Source organism: Tachyglossus aculeatus, chromosome 4 (assembly GCF_015852505.1).
Source record: "Tachyglossus aculeatus isolate mTacAcu1 chromosome 4, mTacAcu1.pri, whole genome shotgun sequence".
Classification (NCBI taxonomy): Eukaryota; Metazoa; Chordata; class Mammalia; order Monotremata; family Tachyglossidae; genus Tachyglossus; species Tachyglossus aculeatus.
In genome coordinates, this window is record NC_052069.1 from 7,168,132 (window position 1) to 7,189,510 (window position 21,379).

Genomic DNA, 21,379 nt, shown 5'->3' on the forward strand with positions numbered 1-21,379 from the left:
GGTTAAAATTCAGATCCCTTTCCCATGTTTGAGAATTCTATCACCATCTCTGCTCAATTCTTCCTGTGACCTTAGGCAAATCATTTAATCTCTCTAGATCTCAGGACTCCCAAATGGGGGTAATCATGATTGTCACTCATCTCCTTGCTTCCAAAAACTGGTGAGGAATAAGGAGAAAATGCTCATCTAATCTGGGATTCAATAAGAAACTCAAAGTAGCTGTACGTTCAACACTTGTGTGAAAAACCCAGAAGAAGATTCACACTTTACCCAGCGAACAAATATTGCTTTAGAGTACGAATAATATTTGCTCCCCATTACTTTGATCCTGCTTTGTGCAAGTAAATAGGAACTGGTTTCTAACTTGAATGAAATGGGGCCTCCTTATCCCTACATAACGTATTCTTTATCAATATGCCTTGAATAAATATTTTTGGACAAACTACTGGATTAAGCATAATGAAATCTCATTTTAATTTCACTGTGAATGTACAATAGCACAATATTTTAGGTTTCTGTGGAGAGAGAGCACAGGCACGGGAATCAGAGAATTTGGGTTCTAATCCAGGTCCACCCCAGACCTGCTTTGTAATCTTGGGTGAATTAACTCTTTTCTGTGCTTTAATTTCCTCATCTATGAAATCATCAATGGTATTTATTGGGCACTTACTTTGTTCAGAGCACTATAAAATGAGGATAAAATATGTCTGAGCCCCATGTGGGACAAGAACTGTGACCTAGGTCTGTTGGATTTACCCCAGCACTTAGTACAGTGTTCAGCTCATAGTAAGTGCTTAGCAAATATCCCAATTATCATTGTTATCCTCACTCTAGGGATCTCAAACCTGAATATGTTTGGGAAATATATGCTGTCCTCTAAATAGAGAAGCAGCATGGCTTAGTGGAAAGAGCCCGGGCTTTGGAGTCAGAGGTCGTGGGTTCAAATCCCGGCTCTGCCGCTTCTCAGCTGTGTGACTTTGGGCAAGTCACTTAACTTCTCTGGGCCTCAGTTACCTCATCTGTAAAATGGAGATTGAGACTGTGAGGCCCCTGTGGGACACCCTGAGCACCTTGTAACCTCCCCAGCGATTAGCACAGTACTTGGCACATAGTAAGCGTTTAATAAATGCCATTATTATTATTATTATTATTATTGCGGTTAGAGAAGCAGCATGGTGTGGTGGATAGAGCACAGGCCGATAGAGCACAGGCCGATAGAGCACAGGCCTGGGAGTCAGAAGGTCATGGATTCTAATCCTGACATTTCCACGTGTCTGCTGTGTGACCTTGAGCAAGTCACTTCACTTCTCTGGGCCTCAGTTACCTCACCTGTAAAATGGGGCCCCACGTGAGACAGGGACTATGTCCAATCCAATATGCTTGTATCCACCCAAGCATTTAGTACAGTCGCACATAGTAAGCGCTTAATATGACAATTATTATCATCATTACTATTATTAGGTTTAGAGTAAATCTTAAATGATTTCCTTGGTTTCCTATCAAGTAATTAGAGTGTTGGCGGAATCAAATATTTTTATAGATTCCACATTCTACTATACTACCACTGCAAATACTAATGATAATTCAGTAAAGGAGTATCTCTGCTAGTTCCACATGAGATGAGCAAACTGTGCCATGAGAGGATTAGCCTTTGAGGACCATCAGGGCAGAAGTAGTACTCCATGTTAAAAAAAAAAAAGCCACAGAAACACACACGAAAAAAACAAATTCAGAAGTGCCTAGGAGCTCTATTATACTGGCTCTCTCCCTTCTAAACACTTCAAGCTAAGGGTCATTAATCTAAGCGGTTTCCGCTCGGTTATTTCCACAGGACGTAGACACCAGGTGTTATGATAGAATGAATAGCAACCCGAAGCCCAAGTGTTTTAAGGAGCTCAGATTTATAGTCCTCTTTAAACACTCTGTCTCTTCACCCTTCGCAGAGTGTTTTCTTTCCAAAGCCGACACGTCGATCCAATCGAACCGGATGCGTTTTCCACTAAGCGATTCCGGGGGACCGATTTGGGGGCCAAGGTGAGCCCAAGAATCCCAAACGGGAATATTTTTCCCCTCTGGCAAAAAAAGGGACCCACTTTCCTGTGAAATGTCGCTCTTTAGCTGCCATTAATTAGAAGATCGCATCGCTATCTCATCAGAATCCAGCCATTGCTTGTGGGCCCCAAGTCCACTGGGTTTGTCACAAATCCACAGAGTGTTCCGGGGCCTCAAAATTTCCATTTCACTCTCCACCTTAGCAGACAGATGTATCCAACCATAAGCAGCCAAGCTTATAAAGCCCTAATGGCTTTATAACTACAGTTACAGGTGTGAGCCTCATTCAGCTAAGGTCAGCATTCCCGAGGGCTCTAAACGAGCCGGCTAGACCTAAGATTTGATTTCTGTAAAATATTGTGTAGGCACCGCACTGAACTCACTCACCTTGCACTTTTCCAGCACAGACTCATGCCCAGAGGTCGCCTCATTTAATCATCCCATCGCCCAATTTAGGAAGAATTCAGTCACAGGTTAATCAACCTTATTTAATTAATAATAATGATACTGATAATGCTGATAATGATAATACTGATAATTAGACTGTGAGCCCACTGTTGGGTAGGGACTGTCTCCATATGTTGCCAATTTGTACTTCCCAAGCGCTTAGTACAGTGCTCTGCACATAGTAAGCGCTCAATAAATACGATTGATGATGATGATGATTGATGATGATAATTACTATGGCATTTGTTAAGCGCTTACTATGTGCCAGGCACTGTATTAAGAGCTGGGGAGGAATACAAGCAAATACTATTAGATATTTATTATGCATATAATATGTATAATACATAATATATATACATATATGTATATATTATGTTATATGTATATGTATATAATGTATATACATAATAATACATATTTATTACTCTATTTATTTATTTATTTTACTTGTACATATCCTATTTATTTTATTTTGTTAGTATGTTTGGTTTTGTCTCCCCCTTTTAGACTGTGAGCCCACTGTTGAGTAGGGACTGTCTCTATATGTTGCCAATTCGTACTTCCCAAGCGCTTAGTACAGTGCTCTGCACACAGTAGTGCTCAATAAATGCGACTGAGGATGATGATGATGATACTAATAATAATTATGGCATTTGTTAAGCCTTTATTATGTGCCAGGCACTGTACTAAGCACTGGGGAGGAATACAAGTAAATGCTAATGATAATTATGGCATTTATTAAGCCTTTATTATGTGCCAGGCACTGTACTAAGCACTGGGGAGGAATACAAGTAAATACTAATGATAATTATGGTATTTATTAAGCCTTTACTATGTGCCAGGCACTGTACTAAGAGCTGCAGCGTGGTTCAGTGGAAAGAAGCCGGGCTTTGGAGTCAGAGGTCTTGGGTTCAAATCCCGGCTCCACCACTTGTCAGCTGTGTGACTTTGGCAAGTCACTTGACTTCTCTGGGCCTCAGGTACCTCATCTGTAAAATGGGGATGAAGACTGTGAGCCCCCCATGGGACAACCTGATCACCTTGTAACCTCCCTAGTGCTTAGAACAGTGCTTTGCACATAGTAAGCGCTTAATAAATGTTATCATAATTATTAGCTGGGGAGGAATATAAGCAAATCAGGTTGGACACAGTCCCTGTCCCACATGGGGCTCACAGTCTTTATCTCCATTTTTCAGATGAGGGAACTGAGGCCCAGAGAAGTCAAGGGAGTTGCCCAAAGTCACACAGCAGGCAAGTGGCAAAGCCAGGATTAGAACCCAGGTCCTTCTGACCCAGGCCTGTGCTGTATCCACTAGGCCATGCTGCTTTGCACAGCAAGTCACTTCATTCACACTTGTCAGCTGTGTGACTTTGGGCAAGTCACTTGACTTCTCTGTGCCTCAGTTACCACATCTGTAAAATGGGGATAGAGATCGTGAACCCCACGTAGGACAGGGACTGTGTCCAACCTGATTTTAAGTAAGCACTTAACACATACCACACTCACTATTATTGTTACAATAATTGTGGCACTTCTTAAACACTTATTGTGTGCCAGGCACGGTACTAAGCGCTGAAGTGGATGAACCTAGAATCCTTCTGGACTGATTCCTCAACAGCATCACTGATGCTAAAGATCCAAAGGACGTCAGGACACATCCCCAGTAATAACAATTATAATAATGGCACTTGTTAAGCGCTTATTACGTGCAAAACACTGTTCTAAGCACTGGGGCAGATACGAGTTAATCAGGCTGGACACAGTCCCTGTCACACATGGGGCTCACAGTCTTAATCCCCATTTTACAGATGAGGTAGCTGAGGCCCATTCATTCATTCAGTCGTATTTATTGAGTGCTTACTGTGTGCAGGGCACTGTACTAAGCGCTTGGGAAGTACAAGTAGGCAACATATAGAGACGGTCCCTACCCAACAGCGGGCTCACAGTCTAGAAGAAGGAGACAGACAACAAAACAAAACATGTGGACAGGTGTCGACTCGTCGGAATAAATAGAATTAAAGCTAGATACACATCATTAACAAAATGAATAGAATAGTAAATATGTACAAGTAAAATTGAGTAATAAATCTGTACAAACATATATACAGGTGCTGCGGGGAGGAGAAGGAGGTAGGGCGGCAGGAGATGGGAAGAGGAGAGGAAAAAGAGGGGGGCTCAGTCTGGGAAGGCCTCTTGGAGGAGGTGAGCTCTCAGTAGGGCTTTGAACGGAGAGAGCTAGAGTTTCTCATCTGTAAAATGGGGATTAGCTAGGTCTTGTCCCTCCTTGACTGTGAGCTTGATTATCTTGTACCACCCCTAGCACTTAACACAGTGCTTGACACATAGTAAGGACTAAACGAGTGTCACAATTATCATTATTATGGTTCTGTAAAATTGGGAATAAATGATGCCTTTCTGGGAGCTTCAAGGTGAAGCAATTTTGTTTTCCCCGTTTCCCAACCAACTTCAAAGGAAGTTCAATTCACAGAAGTAATGTCAAGAGAGTGAAGAAAATCAGAATCTGGCTGAGGCTGATACCTTGTTGTCAGGCAGATTCTTAAGCGAAGACCGATTAAAAATGCATTTACCTTAAATTGAGAGGGTAGGTGTATTATGTAAATACCAAAAGTGCTATTAAAAAAAACCCTAATTGAGGTTAAACAGGTAAATTGTCAGAGACGCTTAGTGAATTTTCAATAAATGTACTTTTAATAACCATAGTTAGCACACATCTTTTGCAAGACAGGGTGATTATGTTGTGAAATCTATTTGGTATTCCATGGACGTGATACCCTTATTGTGTCAAAAAGATTAATTTCCCAACTTCCCTCTAAACTTCTCTGACACTGGACTTCCGATGACCGACTAAAGGGTTTTTATAAGTAGAGTGAGGAACACGATGAGTTGAGGAAAACTGGAGTTTACAAAGTAACCCAAAAAGAGCTGTTTAGACAGACTACTGATTCCAATCAACCAATCTGTGGTACTTATTGAGCACTTGCTGTTTGCAAAGCACTGTACTAAGCACTTGGGAGCGTACAATATAACAATAAACAGGCACATTCCCTGCCCAAAACAAGTTTACAGTTCCCACCGTCAGCCCCACATCACTTATATCCATATAATAATAATTATAATAATGATGGCATTTGTTAAGCACTTACTAGGTGCAAAGCACTGTTCTAAGCACTGGGGAGGATACAAGGTGATCAGGTTGTCCCATGTGGGGCTCACAGTCTTAATCCCCATTTTACAGATGAGGTAACTGAGGCACAGAGAAGTTAAGTGACTTGCCCAAAGTCACACAGCTGACAATTGGTAGAGCTGGAATTTGAACCCATGATCTCTGACTCCCAATCCTGTGCTCTTTCCATTGAGCCACGCTGCTTCTCATATCCATCATCAATTTTAATGTCTGTCTCGCCCTCTAGATTTTAAGCTCTCGTGTCTACCAATTCTGTTATATTTTCTCCCCCAAACTCTTAGTACAGTTCTCTGCACACAGTAAGTGCTCAAAAATACCACCGCCTTCTCAATATGCCTCAATCTCATCTATCTCACCGTGGACCCCTCGCCTATGTCCTGCCTCTGGCCTGGAATGCCCTCCCTCCTCAAATTCATTCATTCATTCATATTTATTGAGCGCTGTGTGCAGAGCACTGTACTAAGCACTTGGGAAGTACAATTCAGTAACAAGTAGAGACAATTTCAACCCAACAACGGACTCACAGTCTAGAAAGGGGGATCCAACAATCACTCTCCCCACTTCAAACCCTTATCGAAGGCCCATCTCCTCCAAGAGGCCTTCCCTCACTAAGCCCTCCTTTCCTCTTCTCCCACTCCCTTCTGTGTCACTCTGACTTGCTCCCTTTGTTCTTCCCCCGTCCCACACCACTTATGTACATATCTGAAATTTATTTACTTATATTAATGTCTGTCTCCCCCGCTCAAGACTGTAAACTCCTTATGGGCAGGGAAAGTGTTTATTCCCCCTTCCCCCTTCTAGACTGTGAGCCCTTTGTTGGGTAGGGCCCATCTCTATGTGTTGCCAATTTGTACTTCCCAAGCGCTTAGTCCAGTGCTCTGCAAACAATAAGTGCTCAACAAATGCGATTGAATGAATGAATATTGTTGTATTGTACTCTCCCAAGTGCTTACTGCAGCACTCTGCATACCGTAAGTGCTCAGTAAATACCACTGATTGATTAATGATCGATTAATGAGCAATTGATGATTACTAGGTGAAGCATTCATTCATTTAATCGTATTTATTGAGAACTTGCTGTGTGCAGAGCACTGTACTAAGAGCTTGGGAAGTTCAAGTCTGCAACATATAGAGGCGGTCCCTACCCAACAACGGGCTCACAGTCTAGAAGGGGCAGCATGGCTTAGTGGAAAGAGCACGGGCTTGGGAGTCAGAGGACATGGGTTCTAATCCTGGCTCCTCCACTTGTCGCTGTGAGAACCTGGGCAAGCCATTTAACGTCTCTGTGTCTCACTTACCTCATCCGTAAAATGGGAATTAAGACTGTGATCCCCATGTGGGACAACCTGAATACCTTGTATCTACCCCAGAGCTTAGAACAGTACTTGGCACATAGTAAGCGCTTAAAAAGTACCATAATTATTATTGTTACTTAGCTGCCTTTCTTCAGTGTTGTGACTTTTCCTTTCAGGGAACTAAGGCCTAAAGGAGTTATTCGGGTCTCAGCTTCCCAAGGCCTGGACAGAGTTAATCAATGCCCACATAAGATGGGAAAAGGTACAAAAGCAAGATCATTCGTTGGAAACCAAAAGCATCACAAAGAGTGTTCAAAAGAGCAGAATCGTTATCTCAGAACCGATCCGGAAGATGACTGTTTCTTTGCGCTCCCAAACTAATGTCAAGCCAAGCCCTACAAAAAAGACTCAAACATTGTTCGCCGACCTATTCAGCTAAATCGGGAAGGTTCTCAAACCCCGAGGAGAACGCGTTCATTTGGGAGACATCAGGAGCTCAGAGGCAGGAGACAATTGCGAGACAAATTGTGCACTGACCTGAATGTACCATGAAAATCCCCTTTCTCTACAACAACGGCTTGTGAGTGTCTGATGCTCTATTCTTTACTTCCACTGCATAAACTCCTAATCTTCTTTCAACTGCTTCTTTTCTCCATCTCTCTTGGTACTGAGAGAAGTTGGGAAACGTGGCGAGGGGCCAGAAGGAAGGGAGACAATTTGGGAGAAGGCGATAAGGAAGCATCAAGTCGGGGAACACCCCCCGTACACAAGGCTACAATTGGCACACTGCATCCACTTCAGCCTCAAAAGACAGCCAGTGTGCAAAATCCTTTGCACGGTTATAAAATAATGGAAAGCACTGAAGTCCTTACCTCCACAAAGAACTCTCCAGGACCTTCCCCATATCGGCGTGATAATACTTGGTAAGGATCAAAATCACCTATGGAATTAAAAGAAAGGACAAACGAGATTAATGGTGCCCTTGATTCTGTAAGAGAACGAGCAATTTCTCCTCAGTCACTAAAATTCTGAGTCCGACTTTGAACCTGAGGGAAATCATGTTCGTGTTGGCATCGCTGCGAGGCACTGATTCATTCTCTTGAGCCCAACTTGAACCAAAAAGTCCCACAAACACATCTATCCCTTAAATTTGAGGTTGGGTGTGAAAATGTGTAACCCACAAATCCATGTCAGCTGATCAAAAGCATCCTCAAATCACCCCAAAATTCATCCACCCATCTCTGGAAGGGCTGGGCCTATTGCAACAGGAGTTATTGGAACAGTGGTGTGCATAATAATATTCATTCATTCATTCATTCGTATTTATTGAGAGCTTACTGTTTGCCGAGTACTGTACTAAGAGCTTGGAAAGTACAAATCGGCAGCATATAGAGACGGTCCCCACCCAACAATGGGCTAACCGTCTAGAAGGGGGAGGCAGACAACAAAACAAAGCAAGTAGACAGGTGTCAATACCATCAGAATAAATAGAATTATAGCTATATACAAATCATTAATAAAATTAATAGAGTAATATATATGTACAAATATACACAAATGCTATGGGGAGGGGAAAAGGGTAGGGCAGAGGGAGGGAGGGGGTGATATAGAGGGGAGGGGGAGGAGGAGGAGATGAAAAGGGAGGCTCAGTCTGGGAAGGCTTCCTGGAGGAGGTGAGCTCTCAGTAGGGCTTTGAAGGGAGGAAGAGAGCTAGTTTGGTGGATGTGCGGAGGGAGGGCATTCCAGGACAGAGGTATGATGTGGGCCAGGGGTCAATGGTGGGATAGGCAAGAACGAGGCCAAGTGAGGAGGTTAGCGGCAGCAAAAGAGTGGAGTGTGCGGACTGGGATGGAGAAGGAGAGAAGGGACTTGAGGTAGGAGGGAGAGAGGGGATGGACAGCTTTGAAGCCGAGAGTGATGAGTTTTTGCTTGATTCGAAGGTTGATAGACAACCACTGGAGATTTTTGAGGAGGGGAGTGACATGCGCAGAGCATTTCTGTAGAAAGATAACCCGGGCAGCAGAGTGAAGTACAGACTGAAGAGGGGAGAGACAGGAGGATGGGAGATCAGAAAGGAGACTGATGCAGTAATCCAGTTGGGCTAGGATGAGAGATTAAACCGGCCAGGTAGTGGTTTGGATGGAGAGGAAAGGGCAGATCTTGGTGATGTTGTGGAGGTGAGACCAGCAGGTTTTGGTGACAGAATAATAATAATAATACTGATATTTGTTAAGCGCTTATTATGTGCCAAGCACTGTTCTAAGCACTGGAAACTCCAGAATATCATAGTAAGAATAATAGCGCCAGGGGAGATGCAAGATAAGCACATCAGACATTGTCCTGGTCCCACATGGGGCTCACAGTCTAAGTAGGCTATCAGCCATTTTGAAACCCATTATTGAACTCCCATTTTGCAGATGAGGAAACTGTGAGAGGAAAGTTAAGTGACTTGCCCAAGCCTGCACGGTGGATAAGTCAGGGAACTGGGATTAAAACCCAAATCTCCAGGATCCCAAGTCCAGGCTCTTTCCACTAGGCCATGCCGCTCTCCCGGACAAGAATCCATCATAATGAAGTGTTAAATAAAGCCAATGGGGCCCTACTGGAAAGAGGAGATCTAGCACTCTAGCCAAGCCCAGGAACCCAGCTCCAAAAGATGCTTTCTCATTCCTTATTTTGAAAAATGGAGGCCGCCCAAAATTCAAGCAAGAAGTGTATATATAAATCATCGTAAGAGTAGTATTGTGAGTACAATACTACTACAATCCAAAGTGATTAGTACGGTGCCCTGCACATGATAAGCTCTCAATAATAATAATAGGGAAGCAGCGTGGCTCAGTGGAAAGAATCCAGGCTTGGGAGTCAGACGTCATGGGTTCTAATCCCAACTCTGCCGCTTGTCAGCTGTGTGACTTTGGGCAAGTCACTTAACTTCTCTGGGCCTCGGTTACCTCATCTGTAAAATGGGGATTAAGACTGTGAGCCCCACGTGGGACAACCTGATCACCTTGTATCTCCCCCTAGCACTTAGAACAATGCTTTGTACATCGTAAGCACTTAACAAATGCCATTATTACTATTATTATTATTAATTATTACTGTGATATTTGTTAAACACTTACTATGTGCCAGGCACTATAATAAGTGCTAGTGTGGATACAAGCAAAGCGGGTCCCTCTCTTGACCCCACCTCACCTTCTAGTTATCGCCCTAACTCCCTCCTACCATTCCTTTCCAAGCTCCTTGAATGAGTCGTCTACACATGCTGCCTCGAATTCCTCAACGCCAACTCTCTCCTCGACCCCCTCCAGTCTGGCTTCCGTCCCCTACATTCCACAGAAACTGCCCTCTCAAAGGTCACCAATGACCTCCTGCTTGCCAAATCCAATCCTCAACCTCTCAGCTGCCTTTGACACTGTGGACCACCCCCTTCTCCTCAACACGCTATCTGACCTTGGCTTCACAGACTCCGTCCTCTCCTGGTTCTCCTCTTATCTCTCCGGTCATTCATTCTCAGTCTCTTTTGCAGGCTCCTCCTCCTCCCCCTACCATCCCCTTACTCTAGGGGTTCCTCAAGGTTCAGTTCTCAGTCCCCTTCTGTTCTCGATCTACACTGACTCCCTTGGTGACCTCATTCACTCCCACGGCTTCAACTATCATCTCTACGCTGATGACACCCAAATCTACATATCTGCCCCTGCTCTCTCCCCCTCCCTCCAGGCTCACATCTCCTCCTGCCTTCAGGACATCTCCATCGGGATGTCTGCCCGCCACCTAAAACTCAACATGTCCAAGAGTGATCTCCTTGTCTTCCCTCCCAAATGCTGCCCTCTCCCTGACTTTCCCATCACTGTTGACGGCACTACCATCCTTCCCGTCTCACAAGCCCACAACCTTGGTGTCATCCTAGACTCCGCTCTCTCATTCACCCCTCACATCCAAGTTGCCACCAAAACCTGCCAGTCTCAGCTCCGCAACATTGCCAAGATCCACCCTTTTCTCTCCATCCAAACCACTACCCTGCTCATTCAAGCTCTCATCCTATCCCGTCTGGATTACTGTATCATCCTCCTCTCCGATCTCCCATCCTCCTGTCTCTCCCCACTTCAATCCATACTTCACGCCGCTGCCCGGATTGTCTTTGTCCAGAAACGCTCTGGACATGTTACTCTCCTCCTCAAAAATCTCCAGTGGCTACCAATCAACCTACACATCAGGCAAAAACTCCTCACCCTGGGCTTCAAGGCTGTCCATCCCCTCGCCCCCACCTACCTCACCTCCCTTCTCTCCGTCTCCAGCCCAGCCCGCACCCTCCACTCCTCTACTGCTAATCTCCTCACGGTGCCTCGTTCTCACCTTTCTCGCCGTCAACCTCAGGCCCACGTCATCCCCCTGGCCTGGAATGCCCTCCCTTCGCCCATCCGCCAAGCTAGCTCTCTTCCTCCCTTCAAGGCCCTACTGAGAGCTCACCTCATCCAGGAGGCCTTCCCAGACTGAGCCCCCCTCCTCTCACATCTTCCTCCTCCCCATCCCCCTGCCTTACCTCCTTCCCCTCCCCACAGTACCTGTATATATGTATACACGTTTGTACGTATTTATTACTCTATTTATTTATTTTATTTGTACATGTTTATTCTATTTATTTTATTTTGTTAATATGTTTTGTTTTGTTCTCTGTCTCCCCCTTCTAGACTGTGAGCCCACTGTTGGGTAGGGACCGTCCCTATATGTTGCCAACTTGTACTTCCCAAGTGCTTAGTGCAGTGCTCTGCACACAGTAAGTGCTCAATAAATATGATTGAAAGAATGAATGCCCATCACGAGTTTACAGTCTAAAAGGGGAGGCAGACATTTACGTACAGAAATAAATGACAGGTATGTACATAATTGCTGTGGAGCTGAGAGGGGGGATAAATGAAGGGAGAAAGTCAGAGCAATGCAAAAGGGAGAGGGAGAAGAGGAAAAGAAGGCTCTTCTCTTGCAAGCACTTAGTACAGCCCTCTGCACACTCAATAAATATGATTGATTGGTGATGGGAAACTGATCAGGTGGGATCTGAGGAGTGTTTGGAATGTGGCAAGGCCTGAGGACTGTCTCCTGTTGGAAATCCATCTGATGCTCCAAAACTGAACCCAAAATTATGCAACATGCAAATTAAATTGTACTTCGCAAAGACGTCTTCATTACATGTCCCAAAAGAAAGTTCAGTGGAGGGGAAAAACATCAGATCATTTATGGGCAAATAAGCACACTAACCCCCCAAAATCTAGTCCATGGTGTTAATGGACCCAAGACCATTGGTCTGAAGGTGTAGAGAAGAGACCCAAATGACCACAAGGCATTTTTATGGACATCATATTTTTCCACTCACTCCCGGTCCATGGAATTTGTCTCCATGGAAACGCTAGAGTGGTAAATTTGGACACACCTCCAGTTCACTGAACAGCTGTGAGCTCGTTTGGTTTGTGGGGGGCGAAGGAAGGGGGGTGTGGGGGGGATCACCCCATCAGTCGTCTCCAATGGATGGGTTTTTCATTCAGTCAGGATTATCTTTGTTTCCAACCACCAAGTACAAATTGCCTTGAACAGCAAATCTGACCACACTACTATCTTGGATTTCTTAGGTAATTAAGACAAGGATCTCGCCTCATGCAAATTTTCACAAGATGAAACTAAATCATATGAGCTCCAGCGTTTGGGCCAATTCAGGAAGAGCTGGCTATTACTGAAGGAAAGAAAAATGGACTATGGGGAGCTTGAAAGCAGCTATTCTATTTTCAAATTCACATTTTGCAAAGAAATCCATGAGAAATGAATAGGCCTTCCGTCTCACTGTTTAAAAAAGAAATCACATTGGTTCTAATACACTGTGGCTTTGAATACTAGGATCTTCCAAAACATAAGAAATGGGAAAAGAGGAAAAAAAAACTATAGGGGAAGGAAGGGAAAAGTAGAAAAAATGTAGGGTTAACAGAAAGGGAATGGGCTTGAGGGATGGAAAAAATTTTAAGCTATGTCCAGCAATCACTCAAAAGTATTTGTTGTGTACTTATTCTTTTTAGAACACTGAATTAAACTCTTGGGAGAGTTCATTCAAGTAGGTGGTATCTTTACCCTCCAGGAACACACAATCTGTGTGCAGAACACTGACTTTTCTCTCCTTAATGGCAGGGATTGCATCTACCCACTCAACTGGACTGTACTTTCCCAAGCTTAGTACAGTATTCTGCCATCAAGCCATCAGTCATATTTTTTAAGCACTTTCTGTGTGCAGGACACCATACTAAGCACTTGGGAGAGGACAATAGAACAATACAGTAGACACAATCCGTGCACACAATGATCTTCCAGTCTAGTAAGCTCTCAAAAAATACCATTAAATGTTACTAAACACTTGGGAAAATGCAATAGCATTAGGTAATAATAATAATAATGATGAAGGCATTTGTTAAGAGCTTACTATGTGTCAAGCACTGTTCTAAGCGCTGCGGGCGGGGGGGGGGGTGGTACAAGGTAATCAGGTTGTCCCACATGGGGCTCACAGTCTTAATCCCCATTTTACAAATGAGGTCACTGAGGCACAGAGAAGTTAAGTGACTTGTCCAAAGTCACGCAGCTGACAAGTGGCAGAGCCGAGATTAGAACCCATGACCTCTGACTCCCAAGCCCGGGCTCTTTCCACTGAGCCATGCTGCTTCTCTAAGTAATACTAGTAATACTGCTATTAGTAAAAGTAGACATGATCCTTGCCCTCAGAGGGAAAGCAGAGAAGAGCATCTATTCTGGGGACACCAGGTCAACAACAACACACACACGCAAACACACAATTCATCCATCATTCAACTGCTGTTCCTTTCCTAGTGTCTCATGGTAGTTTTCTGAACTTCGAGACTGAGGGGCCGCTGTAGTCAGTTCAATCAATCAATCAATGGTATTTACTGAGCGCTTACTGTGTGCAGAGCACTGTACTAAGCACAAGGAAAAGTATAAGAGGATGGGTAGACACCAATGATCCGAAGTTTACCTTTGGGAGAATTCAAATTTGGGCTAGCATTGACCATTACATCATTTTGAAGTCCACTTTTTTCTGATAGTCGCTACGTATCAAGCACAGTTTTACGCGCCGGGGTAGATACAAGATGATCATATACTCCTTATATGTGTTATGTGTTAAGCACTTAGTACAGTGCTCTGCACACGGTAAGCACTCAATAAATACAACTGATTGATTATATTGTTATCTTGTACTCTCCCAAGTGCTTAATACAGTGCCCTGTACACAGTAAGGACTCAGTAAATACAAATGGCTTCCTGACCAACCATGGATGAGGTAACTGAGGCATAGAGAAATGAAGTGACTTGCCCAAGGTCACACAGCAGACAAGTGGTAGAGCCGGGATCAGAACCCAGGTCCTTCTGACTCTCAGGCCCAGGATATATTCACTACGCTATGGATGCTCCGCCCTTCCTTTAATAACATATTATAAATTCATTTATTTATATCAATATGTCTGTCTCCCCCTCTAGACTGTAAGCTTGCTGTGGGCAGGTAGTGTGCCTCTCAACTCTGCTGTATTGTGCTCTGCCAAGTGCTTAGTACAGTACTCTGCACATAGTAAGCGCTCAATAAATATCATTGATGAGGATGATGAAGACAGCTGCAGGGCCTCATAGGATCTTGCCCAGCCCCTGCCCCATCACTGATTTCCCCACCCTCCCACGATGCCAAATACCTTTTATACCTCACCTCAGTTGGCTCTGAATAATATTATTATTATTACCAACTGAAATTCAACTACAGCCAACTTGTGTGAAACTGCATTTTTCCCTGCTGCATCCTGAGGAGGCACGGAAAGGCAAACACTATTTCCACGTTGAGGAAGTTATCGGAGGACCAGAGAGGTCAAGTGAGTTGCGTGGGGTCACACAGCAGAACGGTTGCAGTGCTGAGACTAGGCTGATTCTCCTGACTTTTGGTCTTTTCCTCTTGCTACCCCTCTAGACTGTAAACTCATTGTGGGCAGGGAATGTGTCTGTTTTTTGTTGGATTGTACTCTCCCAAGCACTTAGTACAGTGTTCTGCACACAGTCAGCGCTCAATATATATGACTGACTGACTCTTTCTACTAAGCCACACTGCCCTTGTGTCGGCTCCTATCCTCCAAAGTTACAAGCCCAGTCCCAACCAGGACCCACCTTACCTTAGTCAGTGAATTAAATATTGGAGAGCAACCTTCCCATTACAAATTAACACCAAGTGGTAAAGGTTCAAATCTAAATCGCAAATACAATCGACTGGTTCTTGACATCTGACAGAGATCCCCCTCGAGGGAAAAAATGACCAGCCCGTGGAAACAGAAGGTCCCATTGCCAGTCGCTCAGTGAGATCACAAATTTTATCAGTTCTGCTCCTTGGGGCTCATTTTGCTCTTCAATTCTGATCTTCAAAAGCTAAATAATGGCCCTGCAGGACATAGAACGCTACAGTTCTCCTCTTTGATGAGCCTGCTATATGAATTTAAAGAGGAAGACTCCTATCACCAGATTTCCGAAGCTGCAGAAATGAGTTTAGGGGATATGACTCCGTGGCTTAAACAAACCCATGCGCACCTAATCTAAGGACCCTGAAACTGGATTAAGGGAATTCTCTACCCATCCCTTCAAGGGCACTGACAGGGAAAGGGAGAGAGAGAGGCAGAGTCTTCAATTCAGATTCCTCCTCGAACTTTAACCCTTCGCATCACGTGTGGCCTCTGCATGATTCTTGACTAATTACTTCGTTAAGCCTATAAATAGGTTCAGCTATGGCAATTAATCCTAGCAATTCCAGACACCACTTCAGAAAGTTCTGGAGGGAAAAAAAAATGTCTGTTGGGATTGTTGAAATCCCACAACTGCTGTACCGAGGCCACCTTTCATAGAAAGAGTCCTACAGAAAAGAATTTGAAGTGTTTTGAGAATAATTGTATATTAGAAATTTGTGGGAGAAGAAATGACCTGTTGGGGGAAGGGATTGTCTCTCTTTATTGCTAGATTATAATTTCCAAGCGCTTAGTACAGTGCTCTGCACACAGTAAGCCCTCAATAAATACAATCGAATGAATGAAGGCAATTGATTAAAATACGCGCCTTCAGAATTATTTAGACCTGAATTACAGAACCAAATGGAAGTCATTTTTGATTGGCTTCCAAAATTCCAAACCAACCAAGATAAAAATTCATTTTCTTGAGCCTGCATCTCAATCCAACTCACAGATGAATAATAATAATAGTATAATAATAATAGTATTTAAGTGCTTACCATGTGCCAAAGATTGTACTAAATTACTGGGGTAGATATAAGATATGCAGGTCCCACATGGGGCTCGCAGTCTAAGAAGGAGGGAGAACAGGGATTGAATGCTCATTTTACAGATCAAGGAACTGAAGGCCAGAGAAGGTAAGTGACTTGCCAAAAGTTACCCAGCAGACAGTGGAGAAGCTAGGATTAGAACCCACGTCCTTTGACTCGTAGGCCCACGCTCTTTCCATTAGACCATGCTGCCTCTCCCTTAGAAAATAAATTGGCTCCCCTAGCTTCTCAGCTCCAAAAACTGTGAGCCCGTTGTTGGGCAGGGACAGTTTCTATCTGTTGTCAAACTGTACTTTTCAAGCGCTTAGTACAGTGCTCTGCACACAGTAAGCGTTCATTAGATACGATTGAATGAATAAACAGATGATTTGCAGATTAACACCTCCAGTTCCAAATCCTCTCCTCTGCAGTCAGCCATTTCCTTCTATCTTCATCTCTACCTGGATGCTCTGCCAACACTAACTAAACATGTCCAAAACAGATCTCCTTATCTTCCCACCAAACCCTGTCTTCCTCTTCCCCTTGTCTTTCCCACTGATATACACAACACCACCATCCTTTATATCTCACCAGCCCTTAACTGGGTATTATCCGGCCTCACCTCTCTCATGTTAACCCCCATATCCAGTCTGTCACCAAATCCTGACAGTTCAACCTTCGTGACATCACTAAAATCCACCTTTTCCTCTCCATTCAAACTATTCTCATGCTAATCCGAACCCTTATGCGAAGTAGCATGGCCCAGTGGATAGAGCCTTGGCCTGGGATTCAGAAGGTCGTGAGTTCTAATCCCGGCTCGGCCACTTGTCTGCTGTGTGACCGTGGGCAAATCACTTCACTTCTCTGTGCCTCAGTTACCTCATCTGGAGATTGAAACTGTGAGCCCCACATGGGTCAGGGATGGTGTCCGACTCAATTTGCTTGTATCCACCCGAGTGCTTACTACAGTGCCTGACACAAAGCACTTAACAAATGCCATTATTATTATTATTATTATTTAATCCTATCCGGACTTAACTACTGCATCATCCTCCTCATTGACTTTCCTGTCTCTTCCCACTCCAGCCCGAACCTCACTGCCACATGGATTATTTTTCTGTGAGACTATTTCAGTTCCTGCTTCCCCACTCCTCAAGAACCTCACTGGTTGGCCATCCAACTCCACTACAGAAATGTCTTACCATTCGATTCAAATAATAATAATAATGATAATAATGGCATTTATTAAGCACTTACTATGTGTAAAGCACTGTTCTAAGCGCTGGGGAGGTTACAAGGTGATCAGGTCATCCCACGGGGGGCTCACAGTCTTAATCCCCATTTTGCAGATGAGGTAACGGAGGCCCAGAGAAGTTGAGTGGCTTGCCCAAAGTCACACAGCTGACAATTGTGGGAGTCGGGTTTTGAGCCCATGATCTCTGACTCCAAAGCCCGTGCTCTTTCTACTGAGCCACGCTAAAGCACTCGATCAGCTCACTCCCTGATTTCCCATTACAGCTGCTCATCCCACACACTTCACTCCTCTAGCTCCAACTTGCTCACTGCACCTCAATCTCATCTCTCTTGCCACTGACTCCTCACCCATATCCTGCCTCCAAACTAGACCTCCCTCCCTGTCCACATCTGACAGACCACCACACTCCCCACTTTTAAAGCCTTATTCAAATCACACCTCCTCCAAAAGGTCTTCCCTAATTACACCCTCTGTTTCCCAACTCCCTCTCCCTTCTGCCCTGCCTATGCACCTGGAAGAAACAGCATGAAATAATGGATAGAGCACAGGCCTGACTCTCCCCCTTCTAGACTGTGAGCCCACTTTTGGGTAGGGACAGTCTCTATATGTTGCCAACTTGTACTTCCCAAGCGCTTAGTACAGTGCTCTGCACACAGTAAGTGCTCAATAAATACAATTGATTGATTGATCATGAGTTCCAATCCCGGCTCCACCACTTGTCAGCTGTGTGACTTTGGGCAAGTCGCTAAACTTTGCCTCAGTTATCTCATTTGTAAAATGGGGATTAAGACTATGAGCCCCACGTGGGACAGCCTGATTACCTTCTATCTACCCCAGCACTTAGAACAGTGCTTGGCACATAGTAAGAGCTTAACAAATGCCATCATCATTATTAATCCTGGCTCCACCATTTGTCTGCTGTGTGGCCTTAGGCAAGCCACTTCACTTCTCTGTGCCTCAGCTCCCTCACTGGCGAAGTGGAAATTAAGATTGTGAGCCCACTGTGTCTAACCCAATTTGCTGTATCTGCCCCAGCACTTAGTACAGTGCCCAGCACATAGTAAGCACTTAATAAATACCACAACTATTATTATTATTATTATTGTTACCCTTCAGTTACTTGTTATTCACCCCTCCATCATCCCCACAGCACTTTTGTACATATCCCTAATTTATCTGTTTATATTAATGTCTGTCTCCCCCTTTAGACTGTGAACTCTTTGTGGGTAGGAAGCATGTCTACTAACTCTTTGAACTATACTCTCCCAAAAACTTAATACAGTACTCATGACACATTATTCAATAAATTGTAATGATTTATTCACTCGTTAGCTATTTCCTTCTGCTTTCTTGTTTTCCTCTATTTTTTAATGGCATTTATTAAGCAATTACTATGTGCAAAGCACTGTTCAATCAATAATCTGTATGGAGTACTTTCTGTGTGCAGATCACTGTATTAAGCAGTTTTAGACAGCGAGCTCATTGTGGGCAGGGTCTGTCTCTAATGTTGAATTGTACTTTCTCAAGCGCCTAGTACAGTGCTTGACACAGAGTAAGTGCTTAATAAATACAGCCGAATGATGAATTTTGTTAATGATGTGTATATCTATAATTCTGTATTTATATTGATGCTATTGATGCCTGTCTACTTGTTTTGTTTTGTTGTCTGTCTCCCCCCTTCTAGATCAAGAGCTCGTTGTTGGGTAGGGATCGTCTCCATTTGTTGCCCAATTGTACTTTTCAAGCACTTAGTACAGTGTTCTGTACACAGTAAGCGCTCAATAAATACTACTGAATGAATGAACCACTTAGGAGAGTACAGTGCGATGCAATAGGCATGATCCCTACCTTCAAGGATCTTATAGTCTAGTGGAAGAGCTAAATTTATTCTCTCTCTTCCTCTCTGATTTTTCCCTTTATTTCTACTCCTGTCCAAGTCCCTCTCCCTCTTCCCGTCTTCTCCCTTGCCAACATTCCCCAATCCTTCCCTCTTTCAGATTCGTTCCCTTTTGCCACACTTCATGCCAGAGCAAATTGTAAAAGCAGGCTAAGCCTTTGATTTCCATTTCCTTCTTTCTGCTTCTAGGTCCCCCATCGCTAATCTCCACCTCACCACAAATTCGTCCTTGGGTTGCTGACACACACAAATGGCAAGGAGCTATGTTCTCAGGAAAACTCCAACGCGAAGCCTGCATTTCTTCCTCAGTGAGGCAGCATCTCTCTAAAAACCAGTCTCCTGAAGTCTAGGGACTTGCTAGAAGTGCTAACTTAACTAATCTTATTAGTGATACCCTTCCAGCAACTCACTCAAAATATGCACATGACGTCTAAGAAGCCCACAGAAAATAGTGCATTATACACTTGTTGGAAAAGAAATGCAATTAGCTAAAACAAGGGCCTTCAGAATTGTTCACTTCATCTGAATTACAGAAGCAAAACAATATAAGCTTTTTGTTTAATGATGGTTAACTATTATTATTTCTTAAAATTCTATTGCTAGTAAATTTTACTGCAACTGAATGGTAAAAGAGTAGGATTATTTCATCTTTATGAATAAATTTAAATGTCTGATAGAAAACACGCCTGTTTCAGGATTTCTACACTCTGGACCCTGATATTCACAGAAATTAGAAGTCGATATTTTCCTTACTCGATTTAACTACTTACTAGCAGCCCGCCAGTCATCAGGTACATACAAAATTGCCTTATAAACCTCTCACTTTTTCCCCCTGGACGATTTTGTTGGGCAAAATTACAGGTTTAGAATTCTGTCGTTAAAGAAAACCGCAAAAGTCATTAGTGAATGTTAGGAACTTCAAATTCATCTTTCTGCCTTCTTTTTCCTGCTATCTGTAAATAATTGTGTGCAGTAATAGTATGGAAGCACTTACAATGTGCCAAGGATAGTTAGTAAGTGCTGGGAAAGAATATACAGGTGGCAATTAGATTCATTTATTCGATCGTATTAAGTGTTTATTGTGTGCAGAGCATTCATTCAGTAGTATTTATTGAGGGCTTACTGTGTGCAGAACTCTGTACTAAGTGCTTGGAAAGTACGATTCAGCAACAAAAACAGATAATCCCTGCCCACAGTGGGCTCACAGTCTAGAAGCGGGGAGACCGACATCAATAGAGAAGCAGCATGGCTCAGTGGAAAGAGCACGGGCTTTGGCGTCAGAGGTCATGGATTCAAATACCGACTCCAGCAATTGTCAGCTGTGTGACTTTGGGCAAGTCACTTCACTTCTCTGAGCCTCAGTGACCTCATCTGTAAAATGGGGATTAAGAATGTGAGCCCCCTGAGGGACAACCTGATCACATTGTAACCTCCCTAGCACTTAGAACAGTGCTTTGCACATAATAAGTGCTTAATAAATGCCATTATTATTATTATTATTATTAAAACAAGTAAACAGGTATCAATAGCATCAATATAAATAAATAGAATTAGAGGTCTATATATATATAGTTTTATATATATATATGCACATCAGAACAAGTAAAGTGGACTTTATTATAAATAAATAGAATTATTCATTCATTCATTCAATCGTATTTATTGAGCACTTACAGTGTGTAGAGCACTGTACTAAGCACTTAGAAAGTACAATTTGGTAACAAAATAGAGATAATCCCTACTCAACAATGAGCTCACAGTCTAGAAGGTGGAAAGTCTACTCACTGTCCCTCCTCCAACTAATCTATCTCACCTCCCACACCCTGCTCACTTCCTCCCCCAGTCCTGGAATACCCTCCGCCTTCATATCCAACAGATCTTCACTCTCCCCATCTT

At 43.5% G+C, this 21,379-nt stretch overlaps 1 protein-coding gene across 4 annotated transcripts in view; it reads right to left on the reverse strand.

The window, feature by feature from the left end:
• The window catches only part of SORCS2 (sortilin related VPS10 domain containing receptor 2), a 1,193,773-nt gene that overhangs the window by 848,380 nt on the left and 324,014 nt on the right, over positions 1–21,379 (reverse strand). For all 4 annotated transcript variants that reach the window (XM_038745537.1, XM_038745536.1, XM_038745535.1 and 1 more), the window contains exon 2: positions 7,873–7,940. In XM_038745537.1, coding sequence (XP_038601465.1) covers positions 7,873–7,940 — 68 coding nt within the window. The remainder of the gene's footprint in view (positions 1–7,872; positions 7,941–21,379) is intronic.